Here is a 26,734-nt window from a genome sequence, read left to right as displayed (position 1 = left end):
ATTAAGAATACTTCACCCAATAAAGACCTCACCAAACAGGTTACACCATCTGCTACTGCCGGTGAAGTGGTATGACCCTTTCACTAACAAAATAAATGGGTTATTTTAAGTCCATACATTCAATTGTATTCCACACCTCAACTTTCAGTTAATATATTGATTACAGAAAGAAGCTGTAACACTTACTTAAAGAGGTTGTCCCACGAAAAATATTCTACAGCCTTCAAACGAGCATCGGGATCTTTGTCAATTAAATGTAATAAAAAATTTAGTATAGCCACTGAGTTATTTCATAAAATGTATTTATATAGCGCCACCTGCTGTTTGTTCTTTTTCTACTTTCTTTGTCCATCACACTGAGGTGGACGCATATGCTCAATTCCATCCTGTTAACTGCTACCAGCTGTAGCATCAAGGACATGCTTAAAATAAATCTAGCAGAGCAATTGCAGCAATGAATGGGTAGATATCTGGATCCATGTGAGGTACAGAGCTGTTTCTAGCTTTCTTCGGCTTGTGACTTTTCATCCACCAGTCACATGGCCTCCATACAACTCAGTCCCATTCAAGTCAATAGGCCTGGCTGCAGTACCAAGCACAGCCACTATGCAATGTTCGGCACTTGTCCAAGCGCCGCTGTGGACCCTTCAAACAGCTGATCAGTGGAAGTGCTAGGAGACGGACCCCCACCAGGTAGATATTGATGACCTATCCTCAGGATAGGTCATCAATATTTAATTTCCAGAAAGCCTATTTAATGGGATTGTCCCATCTGACTGTTTTAACAGTCAGATGTGACTAAAAGCTGTCTTAAGGAAACAGCTGAGCAGGCCACATTCACAACAGTGAGGGTTACCGAAACATTGAAGCTCTTGCCCGTATGTTCAGCCACCTGGGACTGGTGCTTAGTTCCTTATCGCTGTGGAAATGGCAAGATGGGACAACCCCTTTAACTGGCATGAGTGTTTAGAAGGGGGTTTCTACTTTTGGCTATCCTTTTTGTTAGAGTCTTTTGAATATACACTGAGGTAAACATAGGCAGTCGAATGGATTTTTTAAACTGGACAGCCATCTCAATGATGATGTTGGTTCAGCATTCTAGACCACATCGGGAAGACTTGGGGAGTAGGGGAAGGAATGGGAGTGGTGGCATGACAGTGAGGGAGGTTGTAGTCCTCATGGTGGCTAAACCTGGTGCAGAGCTTCCCCAGGCCGTGGTTATAGTGAAGGGAGGAGAGCAACCCTTCTTCTTCTTCTTAGGACACACCCTGAACTTTGGGGTCTTCTGCCTGGTGATTGTTAGGGTGCCCTTAATGTTAAGTGAGCAGTGGGGTGCATAGCAGAAGAACGGGGTTGGTTCGGAAATAGGGACCAGTGACCAGGCCGGCTTGGTTGTGGCAAGAATAAAACTTCTATTTTACTGAATAGATTATGGGGGTCACAGTACAAATACAAGCAGTAAGTACAGGTCTCAAGTATTCCACAGAATAAGCTTATCTTAGGCTTTGTAAAGATGATATGTGAAAGGCAATATGATGGCGTTACCTTTACCGTCTGTGTCCAAGCAAGGCCCTTATGGTCCTGAACCTTCTGCAATAATTCAAAGCTTCTTTCTCTAAGAGGTTGATACTTAGCAGAGTCACTGATTTGAAAGTTTTGGAATGGTGTTTGTCTGGAGAAGGTTTCTGTCTTGGTCTACTTGGCAGCAGCACACACCAAAGAAGGACTTCACTCTAGATTGGTTATCAGAAGTCTTCTAACCAGGGGAAAATTGGATCATCCCACTACCCGGCAAAAAACACTAAAGGCTGCCAATTAAATATTTCCTCCCATACACAGCCTTTTTGGGTTATATAACACATAGATCATAGTTAGCATGAACAGCTTTAGTAACGAACCGTAACATTAACCCTTTTGAAGTAATCTATAACATTAAAGTGGTTATTAAAGACTATAAAATGCTCCCCCATATGCCAGGCCCCTCACAATGAATATACTTACCTGGCTCCCCACTCCTGGTCCCTGCACTGCCGCCCAATGTCAGGCGGGGATGGGGGGGAGCCTCCCTAGCATCGTGGGTGACGCTAGGGAGGCTCGTCCCTGTCCCCGCCTGCCATTGGCTGCTCCCCCCGACACCGGATGTTTTCATCCTCGCACGGGGAAAAGCAGCAGCGGCGGTGCAGGTACCAGGAGCGGGGAGCCAGGTAAGTATATTCATTATGAGGGACCCGCCATATCGGGAGCATTTTATAGTCTTGGATAACCCCTTTAACCCTTTTGAAGTGAGCCAGAGGGTCACTTCATTAGCTGCACATATGACCTGTCATATAATCCATCTACTATTTCTACTTATGGGTTAATATGTGCAATCACTGATTCATTGGCAATAAATATTTTTTCTTCTTTTCTTTTTTTAGGATGCTTGTTTGAGGATGACCTTTGCAAACAATATGAGGTGTGCTTGAATGGTAAGTCCATATTTATGGATAGTTTCAAATTTCTATTATTTTTTTCTCTGGAAATTGTTTGCATTTATTTTCTTCGAATCAACCAGCTGCTCAAGAATATTAGTGTGAAAACCCCATCCACATGAAATGTGATTTCTGAGGAATCTTCAGTTCGATGTCTGCACTGAAAATCCGTGATAAATCCCTTAGAAAGTAATATTGTTTGAAAATGCCTCTAGACATGTACAGCATATATTAAAGGGATTTTTCAAGTTCTTTAAAATCATCCAAATGCCACCAAATGTAAAAAAATAAAATAAAATGAAGCTATAGTCACCAGTTACTTCCCCCACCATTTCCAGTGTTGAACCTCAGCCTCTCCACCAGGATCTGTTTACATGACTACAGCTGTGACACTCCATATACCTGTGACCACTGCAGTTACTGGCTGTGCTACATGTTATGCAGCTGACTAACATAATTCACTTGGAAATATTACTGTATTATGGTCTATGGCACATTATATATATATATATATATATATATATATATATACAATTTTATATTATGTTTATATTTGTAATACTAGTGGTTGTCCAAGATGTTAACCCCTACAATTGCTTGAAGGGAACCTGTCAAATAGAACATGGTGTCTGAGCTGAAGGCAGCATTTTATAGAGCAGGAGGAGCTGAGCAGACTGATATATAGTTCAATGGGAAAATATTCAGTAAAAATTATAATTTATTCATTTATATCTGTGCTTGCGTCAGGCTTTGAAGTCAAGGAGGCGGTCTTATCAGTGATTGACAGCTTTCCCTCAATGAGGAGACAGTCCTATCAGTGATTGACAGCCTTTCCCCTATGAGGAGGTGGTCCTATCAGTGATTGAAAACCTTCCCCTTATGAGGAGGTGGTCCTATCAGTGATTGGCAGTCTTCCCTCTATGAGGAGGAGGTCCTATCAGTGACTGACGGCCTTCCCTCTATGAGGAGACGGTCCTATCAGTGATTGACAGACTTCCCTCTATGAGAAGGCGGTCCTATCAGTGATTGACAGCCTTCCTCTATGAGGAGACGGTCCTATCAGTAAGTGATAGCCTTCCCTGTATGAGGAGGAGGTCCTATCAATGAGTGACAGCGTTCCCTCTATGAGGAGGAGGTCCTATCAGTGATTGACAACCTTCTTTCTATGAGGAGGCGGTTCTATCAGTGATTGACAGCCTTCCCTCTATGAGGAGGAGGTCCTATCAGTGACTGACAACCTTCCCTCTATGAGGAGGAGGTCCTATCAGTGACTGACAGCCTTCCCTCTATGAGGAGGAGGTCCCATCAGTGATTGCCAGCCTTCCCTCTATGAGGAGGCAGTCCTATCAGTGATTGACAGCGTTCCCTCTATGAGGAGGCAGTCCTATCAGTGATTGACAGCCTTCCCTCTATGAGGAGGAGGTCCTATCAGTGATTGACAGCCTTCCCTCTATGAGGAGGAGGTTCTATCAGTGATTGACAGCCTTCCCTCTATGAGGAGGCGGTCCTATCAGTGATTGACAGCCTTCCCTCTATGAGGAGGTGGTCCTATCAGTGATTGACAGCGTTCCCTCTCTGAGAAGGCGGTCCTATCAGTGATTGACAGCCTTCCCTCTATGAGGAGGAGGTCCTATCAGTGACTGACAGCCTTCCCTCTATGAGGAGGAGGTCCTATCAGTGACTGACAGCCTTCCCTCTATGAGGAGGAGGTCCTATCAGTGACTCACAGCCTTCCCTCTATGAGGAGGAGGTCCTATCAGTGATTGACAGCCTTCCCTCTATGAGGAGGCGGTCCTATCAGTGATTGACAGCCTTCCCTCTATGAGGAGGTGGTCCTATCAGTGATTGACAGCGTTCCCTCTATGAGGAGGTGGTCCTATCAGTGATTGACAGCGTTCCCTCTCTGAGAAGGCGGTCCTATCAGTGATTGACAGCCTTCCCTCTATGAGGAGGAGGTCCTATCAGTGACTGACAGCCTTCCCTCTATGAGGAGGAGGTCCTATCAGTGACTGACAGCCTTCCCTCTATGAGGAGGAGGTCCTATCAGTGACTCACAGCCTTCCCTCTATGTGCATACAGAGATAGCTGTCAGTCACTGATAGGACCTCCTCCTTAAAGCCCAGAATGAGCAGGAGTTTAAATGAATAAAATACAAGTTATACTGAATCTTTTACCATAAACTATATGTAAATCAGCTCAGCTCCTCCTGCTCTATAACATGCTGCAAATTATTCCACATTTTTATGGTGATAGGTTCCCTTTAAAAAATCAATATAACATGATAAACTCACCCATTTTTCCTGCACCTTTCTGACCGACACAGTGACATGCCTGGATTTGGCACGTGACCGCTGGAGCCAATCTCTCAGCTGTGGACCGCTAATTACAGTGATTGGCTGCAACAGTCACATGCCTTATCCTTGGTATGTCACGGCTACTGTTTATAAACAGAGGCAGAAGGACCAAACTATCAGAGCCAAGAATGGCGCTGGAAACAAGAGTTAGGTTATTATGTTATTTGTTAGTATTGTAGGGGCTGTTTAAGACTTTTAACACTGATCGCGGCATCTGTGAGGCAAGGCAGAGTGATGCAGCTCCTTCTGTCTTTCTATCGGAGTCTCCGCAGTGAAATTGCAGGGCTCCGATCGGTTACCATGGCAGCCTGGATGCTTCTTAAGCTTACCAGGCCTGCCATGGTAAGCTCCCTGCTGAGCTTTGCTGGAAGTACAGCTCAGCAGGGAAAATAAACATTAGGTATCGCTGTGTCTGAACTATTAAAATATTTTAAAAAATCCTGTGGGGTGAAAAAAAGAAAACCACACAATTCAACATTTTTAGTCACCTCTAACCCCCCCCCACCCAAAAAAAAAGAAAAATGTTTTTTTTGAATAACAGTGATCTAAAAAGTCGTACATACCACAAAAATGGTACCTATAAAAACTACTATTTGTTATGCAAAAAAATCAAGCCCTCATACAGCTCTCTAGACTGAAATATCAAAAAGTTATGGCTGTCAGAAAATGGCGATGCAAAGAAAATGTTTATTTTTTCAAAGGTTTAAATTTTTTTTAAAGTAGTAAAACAAATAAAAAACTATGCAAGTTTGGTATTGCCTTATTCGTATTGAACTGCAGAATAAGGATGTCATGCCATTTTTAGCGCACAGTGAAAGCCATGATGTAAAAACCCCAAAAACCTTGGCAGAATTGTTTTCTTTTTCAATTTAACCCCACAAAGAATTATTTCCCTAATTCCCAACAACAGACATGGTAAATTAAATGGTGCTCTTAAAAAATACAACTTATCCTGCAAGAAATAAGCCCTCATATGGCTATATGAACGGAAAATTAAAAAAGTTATGGCTATTGGAACATGGGGAGGAAAAAGCAAAAATGCAAAACCAAAAATGGGCCCGGTCCCTCTGCCAGACCCCGCGCGTGCGCACTAGGCATAACCCGAGGGACCGGACGATTGTGGAGGCGGGGCTTAGGTGGGGAAGGCGGCGATTTCAACTGGGAAGGCGGCGCTGGGCACCAGACGGAGAGGGCTGCAGCCGGGCACCCTGCATGATGAGACGTCCTCTTGGACACATTAGGTAGGTGAATGATTGGTTATAAAAACCTGTTTTATGTGCTAATAGAGCCACAGGCAGTAGGGACCTGGCCATATGTTTAGGTTATAGGCCTCAAATCTCATGACAGAATCCCTTTAAGGGCAGGTTTACATCACCATTTAGTTTTCCTTTCTTCTAATCCATCCAGGAAAATAATAATAAAAAATCATTTTGAGCATCTGTTGTGCTCATTTTGCATCCCTTTTTGCTCATTCCGTGAGGGATCCGTTATTTTAAAATTCCTTTTCACAAGACTTTTTCTCCCATCTAAAATAACAGATCTCAGACGGAACTGACAAAAACAGTTGCAAAATGAGCACAGCGGATGCTCAAACTAGTGGATCTGTTTTTCTTTCTGTTCTTCTGACGGATCAGAAGAGCAGAAAACTAATCGGATGCCTTGTTGCAGATTTTGTTGCAGAAAATGTCTCTCCTTTTAGGATCTACTCCTGATTTTGGCTTCCAAAACTGCACCAAGAAACGGTTTAGATTTATGTGCAGAAAATCTGCATGACATCTGCACTAAAACCGCACAAAAAAAACTCATGGAAATCCACACTATTTGGCTACTTTCAGACGAGCGAGTTGTACACTCCGGACTTGGAGCGTGAGTATAAGACAGCTCCCATCCTGAACTTCCAGCATTGCCAGGGTCGCAGAGCATTATATTGATTTATGTTGCTATGTAACCCCTAAAGGTCTGGAATGCATCCGTATGTCTTCCGTATCCGTTACGTTTTTTGCAGAACCATCTATTGAAAATGTTATGCCCAGCCCAATTTTTTCTATGTAATTACTGTATACTGTATAGGCCATACGGAAAAACAGAATGGAAAAACGGAACAGAAACACAACGGAAACAAAAAACGGAACAACGGATCCGCCCGCAAAACACTGAAAAAGCCATACGGTCGTGTGAAAGAGGCCTAAGGGTTACATTGCATTGTAAATCGCTATAATGCTATGCGACCCTGGCAGTGCTGGAAGTTCAGGGCGGAAGCTGTCTTATACTCACGCTCCGAGTCCGAAGTGTACAATTCACTCATCTGAAAGCGGCCTTTATCACAGTTTTCGGCATTTTATATGAGGTTTTTGATGTGGATTTGATGTGGATTTTGATGGCAAAAAAAAAGTAAGATTTAATCTCCCCCCCAAAAAAACAACACACAAAAAAGTAAATAAATAAGTAAAAATATATAAAATAAATAAATAATATATATATATATCTCTACAGTTGAAACCAGAAGTTTACATACACTATAGAAAAAGACACATATGCATGTCGTTCTCAATATCTGACATGAAATCAGAATAAACCTTTCCTGTTTTTGGTCAATTAGGATTACCATAATTATGTACAATTTTGACATTGCAGAACGTAATTAAAATGCCTTAAAACATTCTCTTATTATTCTGGCATTTGGCAAATAATAATTATGGTAATCTTAATTGACCAAAAACAGGAACGGTTTATTCTGATTTCATGTCAGATATTGAGAACGACATGTATATGTGTCTTTTTCTATAGTGTATGTAAACTTCTGGTTTCAACTGTAGAGATATATATATATATTATTTATTTTATATTTTTACTTATTTATTAACTTTTTTGTGTGTTGTTTTTTTTGGGGGGAGATTAAATCTTACATTTTTTTTGCCATGTTTACTACATGAAATCTCTGTTTTGATCATACGTAATGGAAACAGATCCTCTCTCATTAGAAACCCACTAGGACAAATTCTACAGGAGGTTGTTTTGCTCGGAGCCTGATGTATATTCTGTATGTTGCATTTCTCAAAGTAAAACTGTGTCAGCAAGTCCGAAAATGAAATATTAGTTCTGAGATTTGTATGAATGTGTTCCACTGATAACAAGCAGTTGATTTTCCCTGGAATTGGAGGTCAGTGTTCTCGTCATCATTACTTTTCTAGAATAAGGGCCATGCACTCAGTCTTCTGGATGCAGCCCAAATCAGAAGTGAATTTAAAAAAGAGAAGTCGTATCTGTCTTTTATATTTTCTATCCTTTTATGATCCACTCCTGATGTTGGCTTCCAAAACTGCATTAGGAAACCGGACCATGTGACCGTACCCTAAGGTTCTGTGTAAGGGTCATTGTGTAGTTGACCTTTCTGGTTACTGCAGCGGGAAGGAGAGCAGCTCCGCAGTGGCCAGCTCCGTTCACTACATAGCGCCAGCATAAGTATGGACAGCTGTCTAGACCTGCACCAGATTTATCACAGGGGCCCAGGCTGGATGATAACTGTGGTCCAGGGATGGACACTTCTCTATGACTCTATACCAAGTATTGGTTGATTTAGTTTAAGACAGATTTTATACCAGTGTTGTGGCAAAATGCCCCCCCCTTTACAGGAAAGCCCCCCCCCCTTGTTGAACTTGTCTGAGAAAAGTGTAGAAACCAGAGGTGCGCAAATTGGTACCACTTTTGTGGTACAGATTTTTGCCACAGACACATTAGTACATTTGAGGAAGTGTGGTTTATCTTAAGGACAGGCCATGATTAGTAAAATCTCAGAATACCCTTTAAACCTCTATGGTCCCTTTAGCATCCTCTGGATTGGTATACATTGGCACATCTCCTTTTCCTCTGTATTTGAAAGCAAAATCTGTAGAGATCAGTGGTGTAACTAGAGTTCTATGGGCCCCAGGGCAAACTTTGGATCGGGGACTCCCCCCCCCCCCCCCCACACCGTGCCCGTTCGCACCCTCTATGACCACGATCGTTACACCCCTGGTCTCTGGTTATAATAATATCACCCCATCTAATGTACCTACAGTCAGGTCCATAAATATTGGGACATCGACACAATTCTAACATTTTTGGCTCTATACACCACCACAATGGATTTGAAATGAAACAAACAAGATGTGCTTTAACTGCAGACTGTCAGCTTTAATTTGAGGGTATTTACATCCACATCAGGTGAGCGGTGTAGGAATTACAACATTTTGCATATGTGCCTCCCACTTGTTAAGGGACCAAAAGTAATGGGACAGAATAATAATCAGAAATCAAACTTTCACTTTTTAATACTTGGTTACAAATCCTTTGCAGTCAATTACAGCCTGAAGTCTGGAACGCATAGACATCACCAGACGCTGGGTTTCATCCCTGGTGATGCTCTGCCAGGCCTCTACTGCAACTGTCTTCAGTTCCTGCTTGTTCTTGGGGCATTTTCCCTTCAGTTTTTTCTTCAGCAAGTTAAATGCATGCTCAATCGGATTCAGGTCAGGTGATTGACTTGGCCATTGCATAACATTCCACTTCTTTTCCTTAAAAAACTCTTTGGTTGCTTTTGCAGTATGCTTTAGGTCATTGTCCATCTGCACTGTGAAACGCTGTCCAATGAGTTCTGAAGCATTTGGCTGAATATGAGCACATAACATTGTCCGAAACACTTCAGAATTCATCCTACTGCTTTTGTCAGCAGTCACATCATCAATAAATACAAGAGAACCAGTTCCATTGGCAGCCATACATGCCCACGCCATGACACTACCACCATGCTTCACTGATGAGGTGGTATGCTTAGGATCATGAGCAGTTCCTTTCCTTCTCCATACTCTTCTCTTCCCATCACTCTGGTACAAGTTCATCTTGGTCTCATCTGTCCATAGGATGTTGTTCCAGAACTGTGGAGGCTTTTTTATATGTCGTTTGGCAAACTCTAATCTGGCATTCCTGTTTTTGAGGCTCACCAAGGGTTTACATCTTGTGTTGAACACCCTCTGTATTCACTCTGGTGAAGGTTTCTCTTGATTGTTGACTTTGACACACATACACCTACCTCCTGGAGAGTGTTCTTGATCTGGCAAACTGCTGTAAAGGGTGTTTTCTTCACCAGGGAAATAATTCTTCGGTCATCCACCACAGTTGTTTTCCGTGTTCTTCCGGGTCTTTAGGTGTTGCTGAGCTCACCGGTGCGTTCCTTCTTTTTAAGAATGTTCCAAACAGTTGTTATGGCCACGCCTAATGTTTTTGCTATCTCTCTGATGGGTTTGTTTTGTTTTTTCAGCCTAATAATGGCTTGCTTCACTGATAGTGACAGCTCTTTGGATCTCATCTTGAGAGTTGACAGCAACAGATTCCAAATGCAAATAGCACACTTGAAATGAACTCTGGACCTTTTATCTGCTCATTGTAATTGGGATAATGAGGGAATAACACACACCTGGTCATGGAACAGCTGAGAAGCCAACTGTCTTTTTAAGTGACCATTACTTTTGGTCACTTAACAATTGGGAGGCACATATGCAAACTGTTGTAATTCCTACACCGTTCACCTGATTTGGATGTAAATATCCTCAAATTAAAGCTGACAGTCTGCAGTTAAAGCACATCTGGTTCGTTTCATTTCAAATCCATTGTGGTGGTGTATAGAGCCAAAAATGTTAGAATTGTGTTGATGTCCCTGCATTTATGGACCTGTGCATGAGGCCAAAGCCATTTTTTTTTGTGGGAAAAGTTGTATTTTATAATTACACCATTTAATATCGCATACCATGTAGTGGAAAGCTTTACGAAAAATTCCAAATTGTTCCAATTCCAATTCCCCCAAAGTTTTACGGGTTTCGCTTTTACCTCTTTAGGACATAGGGCGTACAGGTACGCCCTGATGTCCTGGTATGACATAGGCCTGTACGCCCTGTGTATTTCCGATCACCGATCGGAACAAGGTGCCTGCTCAAATCATTGAGCAGGCACCTCGGCTAAATGCGCGGGGGGGGGGGGGGGGTCCCGTGACCCCCCCATGTCGGCGATTCAGACCTGCGGTTTGCGGCTTTTCATGTTGCGGGCGGCAACGGTGCCATCGGATCCCCATGGGGCTGTAGGGGGGACCCGATGGCATGGAAGGCAGCGCGATGCCTTCCTGAGGCATCGCCGCTGCCTTCCTGTGACGTGCCTGTGAGATCCAGCCCCCTGGATCTCACAGGCAGGAAGCTGTATGAGTAATACGCACAGTATTACTCATACAGCCAATGCATTCCAATACAGAAGTATTGGAATGCATTGTAAAGGATTAGACCCCCAAAAGTTGAACAAGTTGGGGACAAAAAATAAAGTGAAAAAAAAGGGGACAAAAAATAAAGTGGAAAGAAAAGGGGACAAAAAATAAAGTTTTCACCCCAAAAAATTAAAAGTTTCAAGTAAAAATAAACAAAAACTTCATTTTCCCCAAATAAAGCTAAAAAAAATAGGTAAAAAATAGGGGGGGGGGGGAAATAGACATATTAGGTATCGTCGCGTGCGTATTGACAGGCTCTATAAACATATCACATGACCTAACCCCTCAGATGAACACCGTAAAAAATAAAAACTGTGCTAAATAAACAATTTTTTGGTCACCTTGCATCACAAAAAGTACACCAGCAAGCGATCAAAAAGGCATACGGCCACCAAAATAGTACCAATCTAACCGTCACCTCAAAAAATGAGCTCCTACCTGAGACAATCGCCCCAAAAATAAAAAAAACTATGGCTCAGAATATGGAGACACTAAAACATCATTTTTTTTTGTTTTAAAAAAGCTGTTATCGTGTAAAACTTACAGAAATAATAAAAAAAAGTATACATATTAGGTATCGCCGTGTCCATATCGACCGGCTCTATAAAAATATCACATGACCTAACCCCTCAGATAAACACCGTAAAAAAAAAAAAAAACTGTGCTAAATAAAACAATTTTGTCACCTTACATCACTAAAAGTGTAATAGCAAGCGATCAAAAAGTCATATGCACCCCAAAATAGTGCCAATCAAACTGCCATCTCATCCCGCAAAAATCATACCCTACCCAAGATAATCGCCCAAAAACTGAAAAAACTATGAATCTCAGACTATGGAAACACTAAAACATGATTTCTTTTTGTTTCAAAAATGAAATCATTGTGTAAAACTTACCTAATATATATATTTTTTATTTTATTTATGTATCGCCGTGTCCATGACAACCTGGTCTATAAAAATACCACATGATCTAACCCCTCAGATGAACACCGTAAAAAAATAAAAATAAAAACGGTGTAAAAGAAGCCATTTTTTGTCATCTTACATCACAAAAAGTGTAATAGCAAGCGATCAAAAAGTCATATGCACCCCAAAATAGTTCCAATCAAAACATCATCTCATCCCGCAGAAAATGAGACCCTACGTCAGATAATCTCCCAAAAACTGAAAAAACTATGGCTCTCAGACTATGGAGACACTAAAACATGATTTTTTTTGTTTCAAAAATGAAATCATTGTGTAAAACTTACATAAATAAAAAAATTGTATACATATTAGGTATCGCCGCATCCGTCACAACCTGCTCTATAAATATACCACATGAGCTAACCTGTCAGATGAATGTTGTAAATGACAAAAAAAAAAAAAGTGCCAAAACAGCTATTTCTTGTTACCTTGCCTCACAAAAAGTGTAATATAGAGCAACCAAAAATCATATGTACCCTAAACTAGTACCAACAAAACTTCCACCCTATCCCGTAGTTTCTAAAATGGGGTCACTTTTTTGGAGTTTCTACTCTAGGGGTGCATCAGGGGGGCTTCAAATGGGACATGGTGTCAAAAAAACAGTCCAGCAAAATCTGCCTTCCAAAAACCATATGGCATTCCTTTCCTTCTGCACCCTGCTGTGTGCCCGTACAGCAGTTTACGACCACACATGGGGTGTTTATGTAAACTACAGAATCAGGGCCATAAATATTGAGTTTTGTTTGGCTGTTAACCCTTGCTTTGTAACTGGAAAAAAAATATTAAAATGGAAAATCTGCCAAAAAAGTGAAATTTTGAAATTGTATCTCTATTTTCCATTAATTCTTGTGGAACACCTAAAGGGTTAACGACGTTTGTAAAATCAGTTTTGAATACCTTGAGGGGTGTAGTTTCTTAAATTGGGTCACTTTTATGGAGTTTCTACTCTAGGGGTGCATCAGGAGGGCTTTAAATGGGACATGGTGTAAAAAAAAACAGTACAGCAAAATCTGCCTTCCAAAAACCGTATGGCATTCCTTTCCTTCTACGCCCTGCCGTGTGCCCGTACAGCAGTTTACGACCACATATGGGGTGTTTCTGTAAACTACAGGATCAGGGCCATACATATTAAGTTTTGTTTGGCTGTTAACCCTTGCTTTGTATCTGGAAAAAATATATTAAAATGAAAAATCTGCCAAAAAAGTGAAATTTTGAAATTGTATCTCTATTTTCCATTAATTCTTGTGGAACACCTAAAGGGTTAACAACGTTTGTAAAATCAGTTTTGAATACCTTGAGGGGTGTAGTTTATAGAATGGGGTCATTTTTCGGTGGTTTCTATTATGTAAGCCTCACAAAGTGACTTCAGACCTGAACTGGTCCTTAAAGAGTTGTTTTTTGAAAATTTTGGAGCAATTTCAAGAGTTACTACTAAACTTCTAAGCCTTGTAACGTCCCCCAAAAATAAAATGTCATTCCCAAAATGATCCTAACATGAAGTAGACATATGGGGAATGTAAAGTAATAACTATTTTTGTAGGTATTACTATGTATTATAGAAGTAGAGAAATTGAAACTTGGAAATTTGCACATTTTTCCACATTTTTGGCAAATTTGGTATTGTTTTATAAATAAAAATAGTTTTTTTTACTCCATTTTACCAGTGTCATGAAGTACAATATGTGATGAAAAAACAATCTCAGAATGGCCTGGATAAGTCAAAGCGTTTTAAAGTTATCACCACTTAAAGTGACCATGGTCAGATTTGCAAAAAATTGCCTGGTCCTTAAGGTGAAATAAGGCTGTGTCCTTAAGGAGTTAAGGGTGTTCCGTATGTGGCAAAATTGACCTGTTACCTTCATTCTGAGGGTCAGAATGATTACAGCAATACCACATTTATATAGTTTTTCTTATGTTTAAATACTTAACATAAATAAAAACTTTGAAGAATACAAATTCTTTTTCTTTACATCGCCATATTCTGACCCCCAGAACTTATTTGTATATATGTCCACAGAACTGTGTGGTGGCTCAGTTTTTGCAGTGTGATCTTTAGTTTTTATTGATACCATTTTGGAGTGTGTATGCCTTTTTGATCACTTTTCACTGAATTTTTGGAGGAGATGAAGCGACAAAAAATTGTGAAACTGTTATTTTGATATTCTGTTACAGGCATTTTGGGATGTGGTGATCCTTATGATCTTTATGTTTTGTATTTATTTTTATTTTTAATATAAGAAAAGGGGGCGATTTAAAATTTTTAAATAACATTTATAAAAAAACATTTGAGATATTTTCTTACAATTTTTTGTCCTCCTAGGGGACTTTAACATGTGATTGTTTGATCGCTACTTAAATAATTGAACATTAAAGCCTATGGGAGATTCACTGTTGTGCGAGGCAGTCGTTTGGGGCCCAGGAGAAGGAAGGACCACTTACATACTGTGAAAAAAGAAGGGTGCAGCAGCACAACAGTGGTATCCAGACCCGAACCTGGACTTCTTCACTGAAGTTCGGGTTAGGTGTTCTGTATATTTTATTATTTTCCCTTATAACATGGTTATAAGGGAAACTAATAGCATTCTTAATACAGAATGCTTACCAAAATGTGGCTTTAGGGGTTAAAAATTTTTAAAAAATGAAATCACCTCACCCTATATCTTCATTCAGCAGGACCTGCGCTGATGTCACCGCGCTCACCACATGGTGAGCGCGTTTATGTCATCAAAGGTCCTATTGCAGGTCCTGAAAGAAGAAGAAAGAAGATGATGCCGGCTGCGTGAACAACAGGATAAGGTGAGTTAATTTTTTTTATTTTTTAACCCCTCAAACCACATTTTAGTAAGCATTCTGTATTAAGAATGCTATTATTTTCCCTTATAAGCATGTTATAAGGGAAAATAATGCAGTAAATTGACTTTTTATCAATTTACTTACATCATCTCCTAGCAACCATGCGTGGAAATCGCACCGCATCCACACTTGGTTGCGGTTGCTTACGATTTTCACGCAGACCCATTCATTTCTATGGGGCCTGCTTTGCGTGAAAAACGCTGAATATAGAACATGCTGCGATTTTTACGCAACGCACATGTGATGTGTGAAAATCACCGCTCATCTGAACAGCCCCAATGAAGTGAATGGGTCCGGATTCAGTGCGGGTGAAATGCGTTCACCTCACGCATTGCACCCGCACGGAATTCTCGGCCGTGTGAAAGGGGCCTAAGAAAACGGTCCTAGAATGTGACTATTGTGGTCTTGAGACTTGTGTTTGTGTGTGCAGCTGTTGCACAATCAATTGTGGAGGGGGAGCTGTAATACATTGTTCCTGAGTCAAGCTGACTGGACATGAACTATGTGCTAAGCTTACCTGAAGATGTATGAGGCACGAACATGAAACTGCAGAATCAAGCACAGTAATTGATTGAGTAACCGCAGAGGAGAAGTCCATGTTGTTCATGTTTAGACATCTTGACCAGGAATGATGTATTGCAGTACCCAGCTCCACATCTGATAGCAGAACAGTATCCCATTCTCACACACACAGGTCTTAGTTATATTTTACAATGAGTTTCTTACTATTTAACAGTGATGGCAACAGACTTAACTTACTGCAGTCCTTTACTTTCTCCTTGCTGGCAGATAGATGAAAAGATAGATAGATAGATAGATAGATAGATAGATAGATAGAGACAAGCTGATTGACAAACTGGCTTTGTGTCTGTTGAAGGAACTTGCTCTCTAATAAAGTCCTGCACTCACAGCAGCATCAATCATGTAGTCTCTGCAATGTGACAGGGCTGGCAACTGTATGTAATGTGAGCCACCAAACTTATTGAGATAGGGATCATGACTGAGCTTCCATGGCAGACAACGGTATCAGTTTACTGAAAGTGAAAGTGGTCTGCAGCACAAATTGCTGAATTTTTAAGGGAAATGCTTTACAAATACACTACAATGGAGAATCTAAGAGCACTGTGTTTTTATTTTTCACTTGAGGTTCACTTTAAAGCTGCATCCATAGAATTTTTTATAGCGTTTTTCCATTTGGTGTACTTTTGAAACTTTTTTTTTTACAAAAACACCACCTACAGATGTTAGCTGAAAGTTTATAGGAAGTATATAATGCAGGACACACATGCTTTTGGTGTTTTTTTTATTTTTAATACAGCATGTTAAAGGCAATTTATAAATTTCTAAAGAGAAAAGCATCACTAAAAAACTCCATAAAAATGTACGTGATGTGCAAAAGGCTGCATGTATTTTTACTGCCATTTTTTGTAACTGCAAAAGAAAAACCGACCAAATTCAAGCGTAGGAGCCATAGGTAGATATTTAAATGCTCTTGTAGTATAGAGTAAGCTACTAATTAAAATAATTTTCATTATGTTAGGTGGAACTTAAAGGGGTTATCTGAGACCTAAAACCATGTTTAGTTTGACTTAATGTATTCCACCTTACAACTTTCTAATTTACTTGCCTTACATATTGTGCCCCGTTCTACCGCTCTGAATTGCAGTCACGTGACGTGCCAGCCGGCTTCACTTCAACACATTCCAGCGAGTCATCGGATCCCATAATCCCCAGCGTTGATGTCGACGAGGCTGATGGAATGCCCTCCTTGCGACTGCTCCCCATCAACCTCCTTAGTTCACACCCACTGTTCTAAGCTCACTGACATTACGTGCCTGCTCCTCCCACTAGGCGGCGCAGGCGCGTGACGTCAGTAAGTGAGTGTCGCCCGCACTGCCTGTTAGAGGAGCTGAGAGTAAGGTACCCTAGTAAAGAGATGAGCGCTCATTTAAAGTTAAAGTTACAGATTACAGTTAATAAATGTATACTCCTTTGAGTGTCGGGGAGGGGGATCTGTGGATGGCACTGTCATGGCGGGGTGGGGGGATCTGTGGATGGCACTGTTATGGGGAGGGAGATCTGTGGATGGAACTGTCATGGGGGGATCTGTGGATGACACTATTATGGGGAGGGGGATCTGTGGATGGCACTGTTTAGGGGGGATCTGTGGATGGCACTGTTATGGGGAGGGGGATCTGTGGATGGCACTGTCATGGGGGGGATCTGTGGATGACACTGTTATGGGAGGGAGATCTGTGGATAGCACTGTTTAGGGGGGATCTGTGGATGGCACTGTTTAGGGGGGAATCTGTGGATGGCACTGTTTAGGGGGGATCTGTGGATGGCACTGTTATGGGGAGGGGGATCTGTGGATGGCACTGTCATGGGGGGATCTGTGGATGACACTGTTATGGGAGGGAGATCTGTGGATGGCACTGTTTAGGGGGGATCTGTGGATGGCACTGTTTAGGGGGGGATCTGTGGATGGCACTGTTTAGAGGGGGATCTGTGGATGGCACTGTTATGGGGAGGGGGATCTGTGGATGGCACTGTTATGGGGAGGGGGATCTGTGGATGGCACTGTTATGGGGAGGGGGGATCTGTGGATGACACTGTTATGGGGAGGGGGATCTGTGGATGGCACTGTTATGGGGAGGGAGATCTGTGGATGGCACTGTCATGGGGGGATCTGTGGATGACACTGTTATGGGGAGGGGGATCTGTGGATGGCACTGTCATGGGGGGATCTGTGGATGACACTGTTATGGGGAGAGGGATCTGTGGATGGCACTGTCATGGGGGGGGATCTGTGGATGACACTCTTATGGGGAGGGAGATATGTGGATGGCACTGTTTAAGGGGGATCTGTGGATGGCACTGTTATGGGGAGAGGGAATCTGTGGATGACACTGTCATGGGGTGGATCTGTGGATGACACATATAGCATAAGATGCTATATAGTGTCATCCATAGATCCCCCCATAAGCAGTGTCATCCACTGATCCCCCTCCCCATATCAGTGCCATCCACAGATCCCAGTCAGTTCCCTGGACTGGAGAAGATCGTCTTGAAGACAGGGAGGGCTGGGCATTCAGGGGTAGTCTTATACGGCAAGTATAGCCCAAACCCTATATTTTAAATGGAAAAGTTGGTGGTCGTCTTATACGCCCAGTCGTCTTATACGCCGGCATATACGGTATATATATATATATATATATATATATATATATAGAGAGAGAGAGAGAGTATATGGAGACACTCTGTTATAAAGATGTTAATTGATCAGTGAAAACTTTATTAACTTTATTTGTAAGCAACGCAGTGACATGCCACAGTAATCTGTGTTTTTACCATTGGTGGCGGACTGATTTGAGTTTCAAGATGGCGCTGGGTGTAGTAGGAGCTTCAGGACGACGTGGGCAGGGAGCAGAATTGAGTGGGTGTTGCACGTAAGGTACAGGGCGGTGATATGTGGGTTGGAGGAGGCGTGTTTGGATGAAGACTGAGGGAGCAGATGATCACTTCCTGACATGGGAGAAGGCAGAAATAGGCGCCACATGTAAACATTCACTGCCACTGTTACCAGAGTGCAGTGAGTAACATATGATTCTATATATCAAATATATACAAATAATCAGGTCCGATTCTAGGTTTTCTGCTGCCTGAGCCGCCCCGCTCCCCCCCCCACACACTGCTAAAGACATTACCTTACTACCAAACATACTTGTGAACACAGCACATGCCTCTTACATCCAGTGATGCCTCCTCAGATGCAGATGTTCTTTTTCCTCATCTTCTTCTTTCGGACCAGACCACCATGATGAGTTCTTTCAGCCGTGCCTCGTCTCTGCAGAGTTTGCCAAACAGACATCTTAGAGTCCTAATTTTTCCATCATTCTCCTCCTCCTCCCCCTGGTGCCCCAACATTGTCATCCTGTCATATACTGCAGAAATAGCAGTACCATACAGATAGTCCCCCACATAGTAATAGTGCTCCCCAAAGTCCCACCTACAGTAATAATTCTCTCCCAGAGTGATGTCCCCACAGTACTTCCAGTAGTAATAATGCCACCATAGTGCCTCCAGTATTTATAGAGCCCTTGTGCAACTTGCTTGTAATGCCCCCTGTATTATAATTGCCCCTGTGGTGCCGGTATATATATTGCTCCTGGTATCATGCCCCCCTGTAATGCCAGTATGTATAATGCTCCCACCTGTAGTGCCAGTATATGTAATGCTCTGCTGCTCCCTCATAGTTCCAGTATATATAATGCCCCACTGCAGTTATAACTTGCCTTTAGTGCCCCCTGTATTATAGTTCCTCCTGTTGTGTCTGTATATATATATAAAGCTCTCTCCCTGCAGTGCCAGTATACATAATGCTCCCCACCTAGTGCCAGTATATACAATGCTCCCCACCTATTGCCAGTATATACAATGCTTCCCACAAAGTGCCAGTATATACAATGCTCCCCACAAAGTGCCAGTATATACAGTGCTTCCCCCCTAGTGCCAGTATATACAGTACTTCCCCCTAGTGCCAGTATATACAGTGCTTCCCCCCTAGTGCCAGTATATACAGTGCTTCCCCCCTAGTGCCAGTATATACAGTACTTCCCCCTAGTGCCAGTATATACAGTGCTTCCCCCCTAGTGCCAGTATATACAGTGCTTCCCCCCTAGTGCCAGTATATACAGTGCTTCCCCCCTAGTGCCAGTATATACAATGCTCCCCCCAGTGCCAGTATATACAATGCTCCCCCCCCAGTGCCAGTATATACAATGCTCCCCCCAGTGCCAGTATATACAATGCTCCCCCCAGTGCCAGTATATACAATGCTCCCCCCAGTGCCAGTATATACAATGCTCCCCCCCCCCAGTGCCAGTATATACAATGCTCCCCCCAGTGCCAGTATATACAATGCTCCCCCCCCCAGTGCCAGTATATACAATGCCCCCCCATCCTTCAGGCCCCACAGCATCTATGGTTTTGGCCTGCAGCATCAGGCCCTGCCCCAGCCCCTGCTTTATCCTGCCATGATCCCCTTAGTGCCTCTCCACCAGAATCTTCCTCCACTGAGGCAGTGTTAGCAGCTGACATCTTGGAATTTGGAATCGGGACATGTGCTTGGTAGGCCTGTACACTCCAGCGGGCACAGCTCTATCTCGAATTTAGCCAAAACACTGAGCCATGCCCACCACTCATAGAGCTACAGACACTAACAGCAGCACACAGCTCTGACTCTATCACCACAGGCTGTCATCACAGTACGGTAGCTGCTTAGCGCTGCGGAGGAGGGCAGAACAGAGACTGGGATACACAAGCCTACCGATCCACATGCCACCCATGGAGCGTGGAGGCAGGCAGTCAGGGAGGTGGCAGTCAGGGCATGACATATCAGGAGGAGGAGGCGGCAGAACGGTGCACACCACAGTGACCGTACACAGGGGGCAGACATGCAGCACGGCGACAGTCTACACTACACAGCACTGACTCTGATCAGAGATCGGCTGTGCTGTGGTCTGTGACGGAGGTGGAAATAAAGCCTGCCATGCCAGCTTTCATGTGTAGAGGCAGGGAACATAGTATTAATAAACATTTGGTCATTCAACCATTTTACGTCTTTTTCTTGTGCTGCAAAACTTTACTTTTATTTTATAGTACCTAAAAATCCAGCGGGTTCACACTAGCGTTAGGGATTCCGTTGTGGCTTTCCGTTATAACATGGTTATAACGGAAAATAATGGAATGCCCAGACAGAATGCACGGATCTGTCTGATTTCCATTATGCAGAACGGAGAAAAAAGTCCTGTCGACAAGACTTTGTTTTCCGTCTTGCATAACGTGACCCAGACGAATCCGTTTTGATTCCCATAGACTTCTATTAGGACGGAAAGCAAACGGAATGCCTTTTAAAGGCTTCTGTTTTGCATTCCGTCATAATACAAGTCTATGGGCAGCAAAACGGATCCGTCCTTCCGTCTTATGGATTCCGTTATTTTCCGTTATAACCATGTTATAGCCATAACGGAATCCCTAACGCTAGTGTGAACCCAGACACTGTACGTCCACTAAAACCTTCAGTAGGTATAGCGCAGGCAGCTGGGAATACGGATTCCTTCAGAGGTTTCTGTACACTCGCTGTTTATCTTTCTGCACAGCAGGGTTTAGATACCATTGTGGCAAGTCCAGCCTATGAGCGCTCAGGCTGGCCGCATATTGCTACATTTAGATTCTATTTGTGGTTATTCCTATATGCTTATATGCTGTCTGCTTTCTACTGAGCCCAAAATCACACACAAACAAGCACCCTGCCTCCCGACATGTTTCACTGGAAAAGCAGCGTCTTCAGGGGAACGTGCAGGTATGTGTGTTGGGGGCGGCGACCAGCTTTTATAAGCTAGGTGGATGATGACACAATGGTGCGGAGTATCACGCTGTTTCTTACTTTCTTTATCCCCCAATAGATTCTAATCTCTGTATCCATTGGCTCACCTTGCTTCCATGTCACTCCTACAGGTTGCGTGACTATAGCATCTCCCCGACTCGCTCGCTCGTTCGGGGAGTTCACGCATGTGCGAGTGGTATTTTTCTTCTTCAGTTCGCTATGCGCATGTGACAGAACTTAGTCTCAACTGATTTTTCTTATCTATGTAGGTAGCAGGGACCCCTCTCTTATGCTTATTTTCTTTACCTATTGACTATGATATTTTTATATATGGACTATATAATTCATCTTTTATTTTTTAGCAAGGATATGTTAGTGAGGAATTATATGAACAGTAGTGTATGGCCAGAATTTATAAATGATAAGTTATACGGTAGGTCATCTAAATATATACATATGTACATACATTCCACACCCCATATATATTTATATATTTTCATTTTATCATATTATTAGTGGTATTGATGACAATGCATGGACATTACCTTATTGATACAGTCCCATTTTATTATGCTTAGGATTTTTATTTAACTATGGTTATGATTTGTATATGCATATAAACAGAAGAATAAAAAAAAGGAAAAATAGGAATAAAAATATAAAAAATAGACAGTAATAAATACCGTAAATACTAAATTAACTAATTATTTTACCCAAATTCCTCATATATTCCAAACTTTTCTTCTTGCTTCCTGTAGCTCATTTTAATATTGAATAGTGCTATAGTATTATGTTGATTGTTGTTACAGACATGGCGATTGGGTTAGTTTCTATTTGTTAGATCTTAGTGGATCATAGATTATGTCTTTTTTTAAATATATTTTGTATATATAGTATTTACCCCATCCTCATATTTGTTATTATTATTTTTACTGTTGTTTTTCTTTTTTTTTTGTTTTGTTATTGTACCTAGCTTTTTAATAACTTTGGTCCACATGATTGATCACAGTACTGTATTGCTCTCCTCGCTTTTATTATAAAGCTAGGTACAATAACAAAAATAAAAAAATGAAAAACAACTGTAAAAATAATAATAACAAATATGAGGATGGGGTAAATACTATATATACAAAATATATTTAAAAAAATACATAATCTATAATCTAATCTGGTTGGGACCATCAGTTGCGTTGAGGAGAAGTCAGGTGGATACACAGCTGATAGTCCTACTGAATAGACTGTTAGAATTTGTATTATGGCAAGAAAAAAGCAGCTAAGTAAAGAAAAACGAGTGGCCATCATTACTAAGAAATGAAGGTCAGTCAGTCAGCCGAAAAATTGAGAAAACTTTGAAAGTAAGGGCTATTTGTCCATGAAGGAGAGTGATGGGGTGCTGCGCCAGATGACCTGGCCTCCACAGTCACCGGACCTGAACCCAATCGAGATGGTTTGGGGGGAGCTGGACCGCAGAGTGAAGGCAAAAGGGCCAACAAGTGCTAAGCATCTCTGGGAACTCCTTCAAGACTGTTGGAAGACCATTTCAGGGGACTACCTCTTGAAGCTCATCAAGAGAATGCCAAGAGTGTGCAAAGCAGTAATCAAAGCAAAAGGTGGCTACTTTGAAGAACCTAGAATATGACATATTTTCAGTTGTTTCACACTTGTTTGTTATGTATATAATTCCACATGTGTTAATTCATAGTTTGCCTTCATAGTCATGAAAATAAAGAAAACTCTTTGAATGAGAAGGTGTGTCCAAACGTTTGGTCTGTACTGTATATATATATATAGACAGGAAACCGGACAGCACTTCAGATAAAAATAAGTGGTTTATTCACCCATGTGGTGTAGGCAACGATTCAGCTCATACAAAGAGCCTTTTTCTCTGCTTGAAAAAGGCTCTTTGTATGAGCTGAATCGTTGCCTACACCACATGGGTGAATAAACCACTTATTTTTATCTGAAGTTCTGTCCGGTTTCCTGTCTATTTCACTGGGTAAGCAGCTATACCCTTGGACCTAGCACCCGCCACTCTTTTTGTCCAGTGCCGCCATCGTGTTCCATTGTATATATATATATATATATATATATATATATATATATATATGGGGTGTGGAATGTATATACATATGTATATATTTAGATGACCTATATCTTATAATTTATAAATTCTGGCCATACACTACTGTTAATATAATTCCTCACCAACATAACCTTGCTAAAAAATACAGGGTTAATTATATAATCCATATCTAAAACTATCATAGTCAATAGGTAAAGAAAATAAGCATAAGAGAGGGGTCCCTGCTACCTACATAGATAAGAAAAATCAGTTGAGACTAAGTTCTGCCACATGCGCATAGCGAACTGAAGAAGGAAAATACCACTAAGTTGACGCGCATGCGTGAACTCCCCGAACTATAGGGAGATGCTATAGTCACGCAACCTGTAGGAGTGACATGGAAGCAAGGTGAGCCAATGGATACAGAGATTAGAATGTATTGGGGGATAAAGTAAGAAACAGCGTGATACTCCGCACCATTGTGTCATCATCCACCTAGCTTATAAAAGCTGGTCGCCGCCCCCAACACACATACCTGCACGTTCCCCTGAAGACGCTGCTTTTCCAGTGAAACATGTCGGGAGGCAGGGTGCTTGTTTGTGTGTGATTTTAGGCTCAGTAGAAAGCAGACAGCATATAAGCATATAGGAATAACCACAAATAGAATCTAAATGTAGCAATATGCGGCCAGCCTGAGCGCTCATAGGCTGGACTTGCCACAATGGTATCTAAACCCTGCTGTGCAGAAAGATAAACAGCGAGTGTACAGAAACCTCTGAAGGAATCCGTATTCCCAGCTGCCTGCGCTATACCTACTGAAGGTTTTAGTGAACGTACAGTGTCTGGGTATAAGTAAGTCAGCAAGAGCTGGATTTTTAGGTACTATAAAATAAAAGTGAAGTTTTAAACAGCAGCACAAGAAAAAGTCGTAAAATGGTTTAATGACCAAATGTTTATTGATACTATAGATGTAAACGTCCTAACTTGTGCTGAGAGGTCCTATTTTTCTCTTTATTTATATAGAGGCAGGGGACAGGCACAGAGGAGGAGGCATCAGTCTGCCAGTGCTTGTTAACTGCTGCGCTGATGCTGCCCCCTCAAGGACAGTGGAAACCGCCGCCTGAGGTGAGATTCTCATCTCGCCTCATGGCAGAAGCGGGCATGGAAATAATGATTTATATAGGTTTGGGCTTGGATAACCCCTTTAATTATACTGATATGTTACTGATGTGTACCCGTGTAGGCAATGTTCTGTTTGTGTAGTCGGAGTGGCGTTTCGTGGTGTAGCTCAGAGGTTGGATATCTGTGATCAATTCCTGTAAGAAATCACTGTCTCATGCAATTGACTGATGAAGCCTTCATTAACAGCCAGGGTCAATTCAGTGAGTTTTACAGGCATGTACTCTGAGCTGTGAGCTTTCCCTTGAAGACTTTCGAGGGACTTGGGAAATCAATAAATGTCCACTCTAGAGAGTGTCACAAACAGGGACTTGTTCAATGAACTGAGAATCCATTCTATCTATGGCAGAAAATGAATTCATTTTAGTCAAGTACTCAATGACAGCAGTCAAGTCGGTACCACAAAAAGTAGATTATAAGAACTTAAGAAAGATTACACTGATTGCCCCTTCTCTTTCATATTTCTGTTGATTTCAGTGAGTGCCATACTGTATTTCCTATGCATAACTGCATCCAGATATCAGTTCTTTAGGTAAAATAAAAGGTTCCAATCTCAAGTATGGGGAGGTCCAGTCCAAGAAAAAGTCCTTTAAGTATCCTCCTCTTCTGCTAGTTCCATACTCCACAAGCAAAAACTAAAGTATGCTGTATGTATGAGATTGTACTGAACTTAAAGGGGTTCTCCAGGAATAAAAAGAATGAAAATACTTAAATATTATTTTTTTAAAATATATTCACAAATACCTTTCATTACTTAGAATGGCTTGTTTTGTCTAGGGAGCAATCATCAGGTGAAATAAAATGGCCGCCGTCCTACCAGTACATACAAAACCTGTCACACAGGAGGACAAGTTACTTCACCACAATGAGCCATAGTGCTGCCTCATCCTCCTCTCTGCTCTGCTTGTCAGGAATCATGATCTTGAATACAGGTGAATCTCTGTGGGAATGGAGATGATGAGGAGACATGAGAGGAGGGTGAGCTGTGGCTAATGAGCAGCAGCTCTTGTTTACAGTCTCCATTAACACAGCAACACATTGCCACAGTCTGTCCTGTCCGTCCTCTCTGTACTTCATGTCTCCTCATCAACTAAATTCCCCAGAGATTCAGCTAAAGTTCTTATCATCTGTATTCAGGATCCTAATCCCCGACAAGTAGGAGGAGGATGGAGCAGCTCTTTACCTCAGTGTTGAAAAGTAAGTTGTTCTCATGTGTGATCAGGACAGGTTTTGTGTGGACTAATGGGACAGCGGCCATTTTGTTTCCCCTGATGATTGCTCCTCAAACAAAATAAGCCATTATAAATAATGAAATGTATTTGAGAATATATTTATAATATAGTTATATTTATGTATTTTCATTTTCTTAATTCCAGGAGAACCCCTTTATTATCATACCAGGTAGGATCTGGCAGAGTTTTTGGAGAACTGGAGGACTTTTTCCCATTTATTCCCTTTAAAATACAAGGATTTTAGTTCATTTTTTAAGTATACTTGTCTTAAAACTATGGAGCACGGTGTGCCCAATTAAATATTAGCGACATTTGAACTGCAAATTTATAGTGATTAATTAACCAGATCTAATGCGATCGTTGAAATGTGATCTTTAAGGTACTGACTTTTCTGTCCAATCAGTCATCTTGAGAACCTGTAAAATTGACATGTCTCACTTACTGAAAACATGAGCTGACAAGCTTAAATGCTTCATCTTTTTGTGTTTTGCCTCTGGGTCTGTCTGGTTTTCAGCCTCTAGATTTTATATTCTGACAGAAATATATAGGTCAATAAAACAGCATGCTTGCTAATAATCCAACATGTTATATGTGGCTTGGAAGTTTAGGCTTGTTTTCACTTTATCTACCCATTAGATTCCCCCTCCATGAAAAGGTGATGGTGTTTTACTCCAATAAAGAAATCTATCTAATTATAAAATGTATTTTAGGCCACATATTCTTTATATGCCATCTCTTTTTTTTTTGTAAATTATTTATTTAAAGACAGGAAGGAAGGAAAGAAGAATTAACGAAAGGAGGAAGAAAGGAAGGAAGAATGGATGGAAGGGAGTAAGGAAGGAAGGAACAAAGGGGGAGGGAATGAGGTACACATCCAACCAGATGAACAAATGGAGAACAACTACATGAGTAACAGGGGAGAGTGGAAGTCGAAGGTTAAT

The 26,734-nt window shown here is 41.6% G+C and overlaps 1 protein-coding gene across 1 annotated transcript in view; it reads left to right on the top strand.

Moving 5' to 3' along the window:
• Positions 1-26,734, top strand: part of PTPRN2 (protein tyrosine phosphatase receptor type N2) — a 1,243,324-nt gene that overhangs the window by 141,707 nt on the left and 1,074,883 nt on the right. Inside the window, exon 2 of the mRNA XM_040434195.1 lies at positions 2,418-2,468. Within this exon, the coding sequence (XP_040290129.1) occupies positions 2,418-2,468 (51 nt within the window). The remainder of the gene's footprint in view (positions 1-2,417; positions 2,469-26,734) is intronic.

The sequence above is a fragment of the Bufo bufo genome, chromosome 5, assembly GCF_905171765.1.
Source record: "Bufo bufo chromosome 5, aBufBuf1.1, whole genome shotgun sequence".
Taxonomy (NCBI): domain Eukaryota; kingdom Metazoa; phylum Chordata; class Amphibia; order Anura; family Bufonidae; genus Bufo; species Bufo bufo.
The sequence above is the reverse complement of the archived record's forward strand: the minus strand, read 5'-3'. Positions and strand labels throughout refer to the sequence as shown.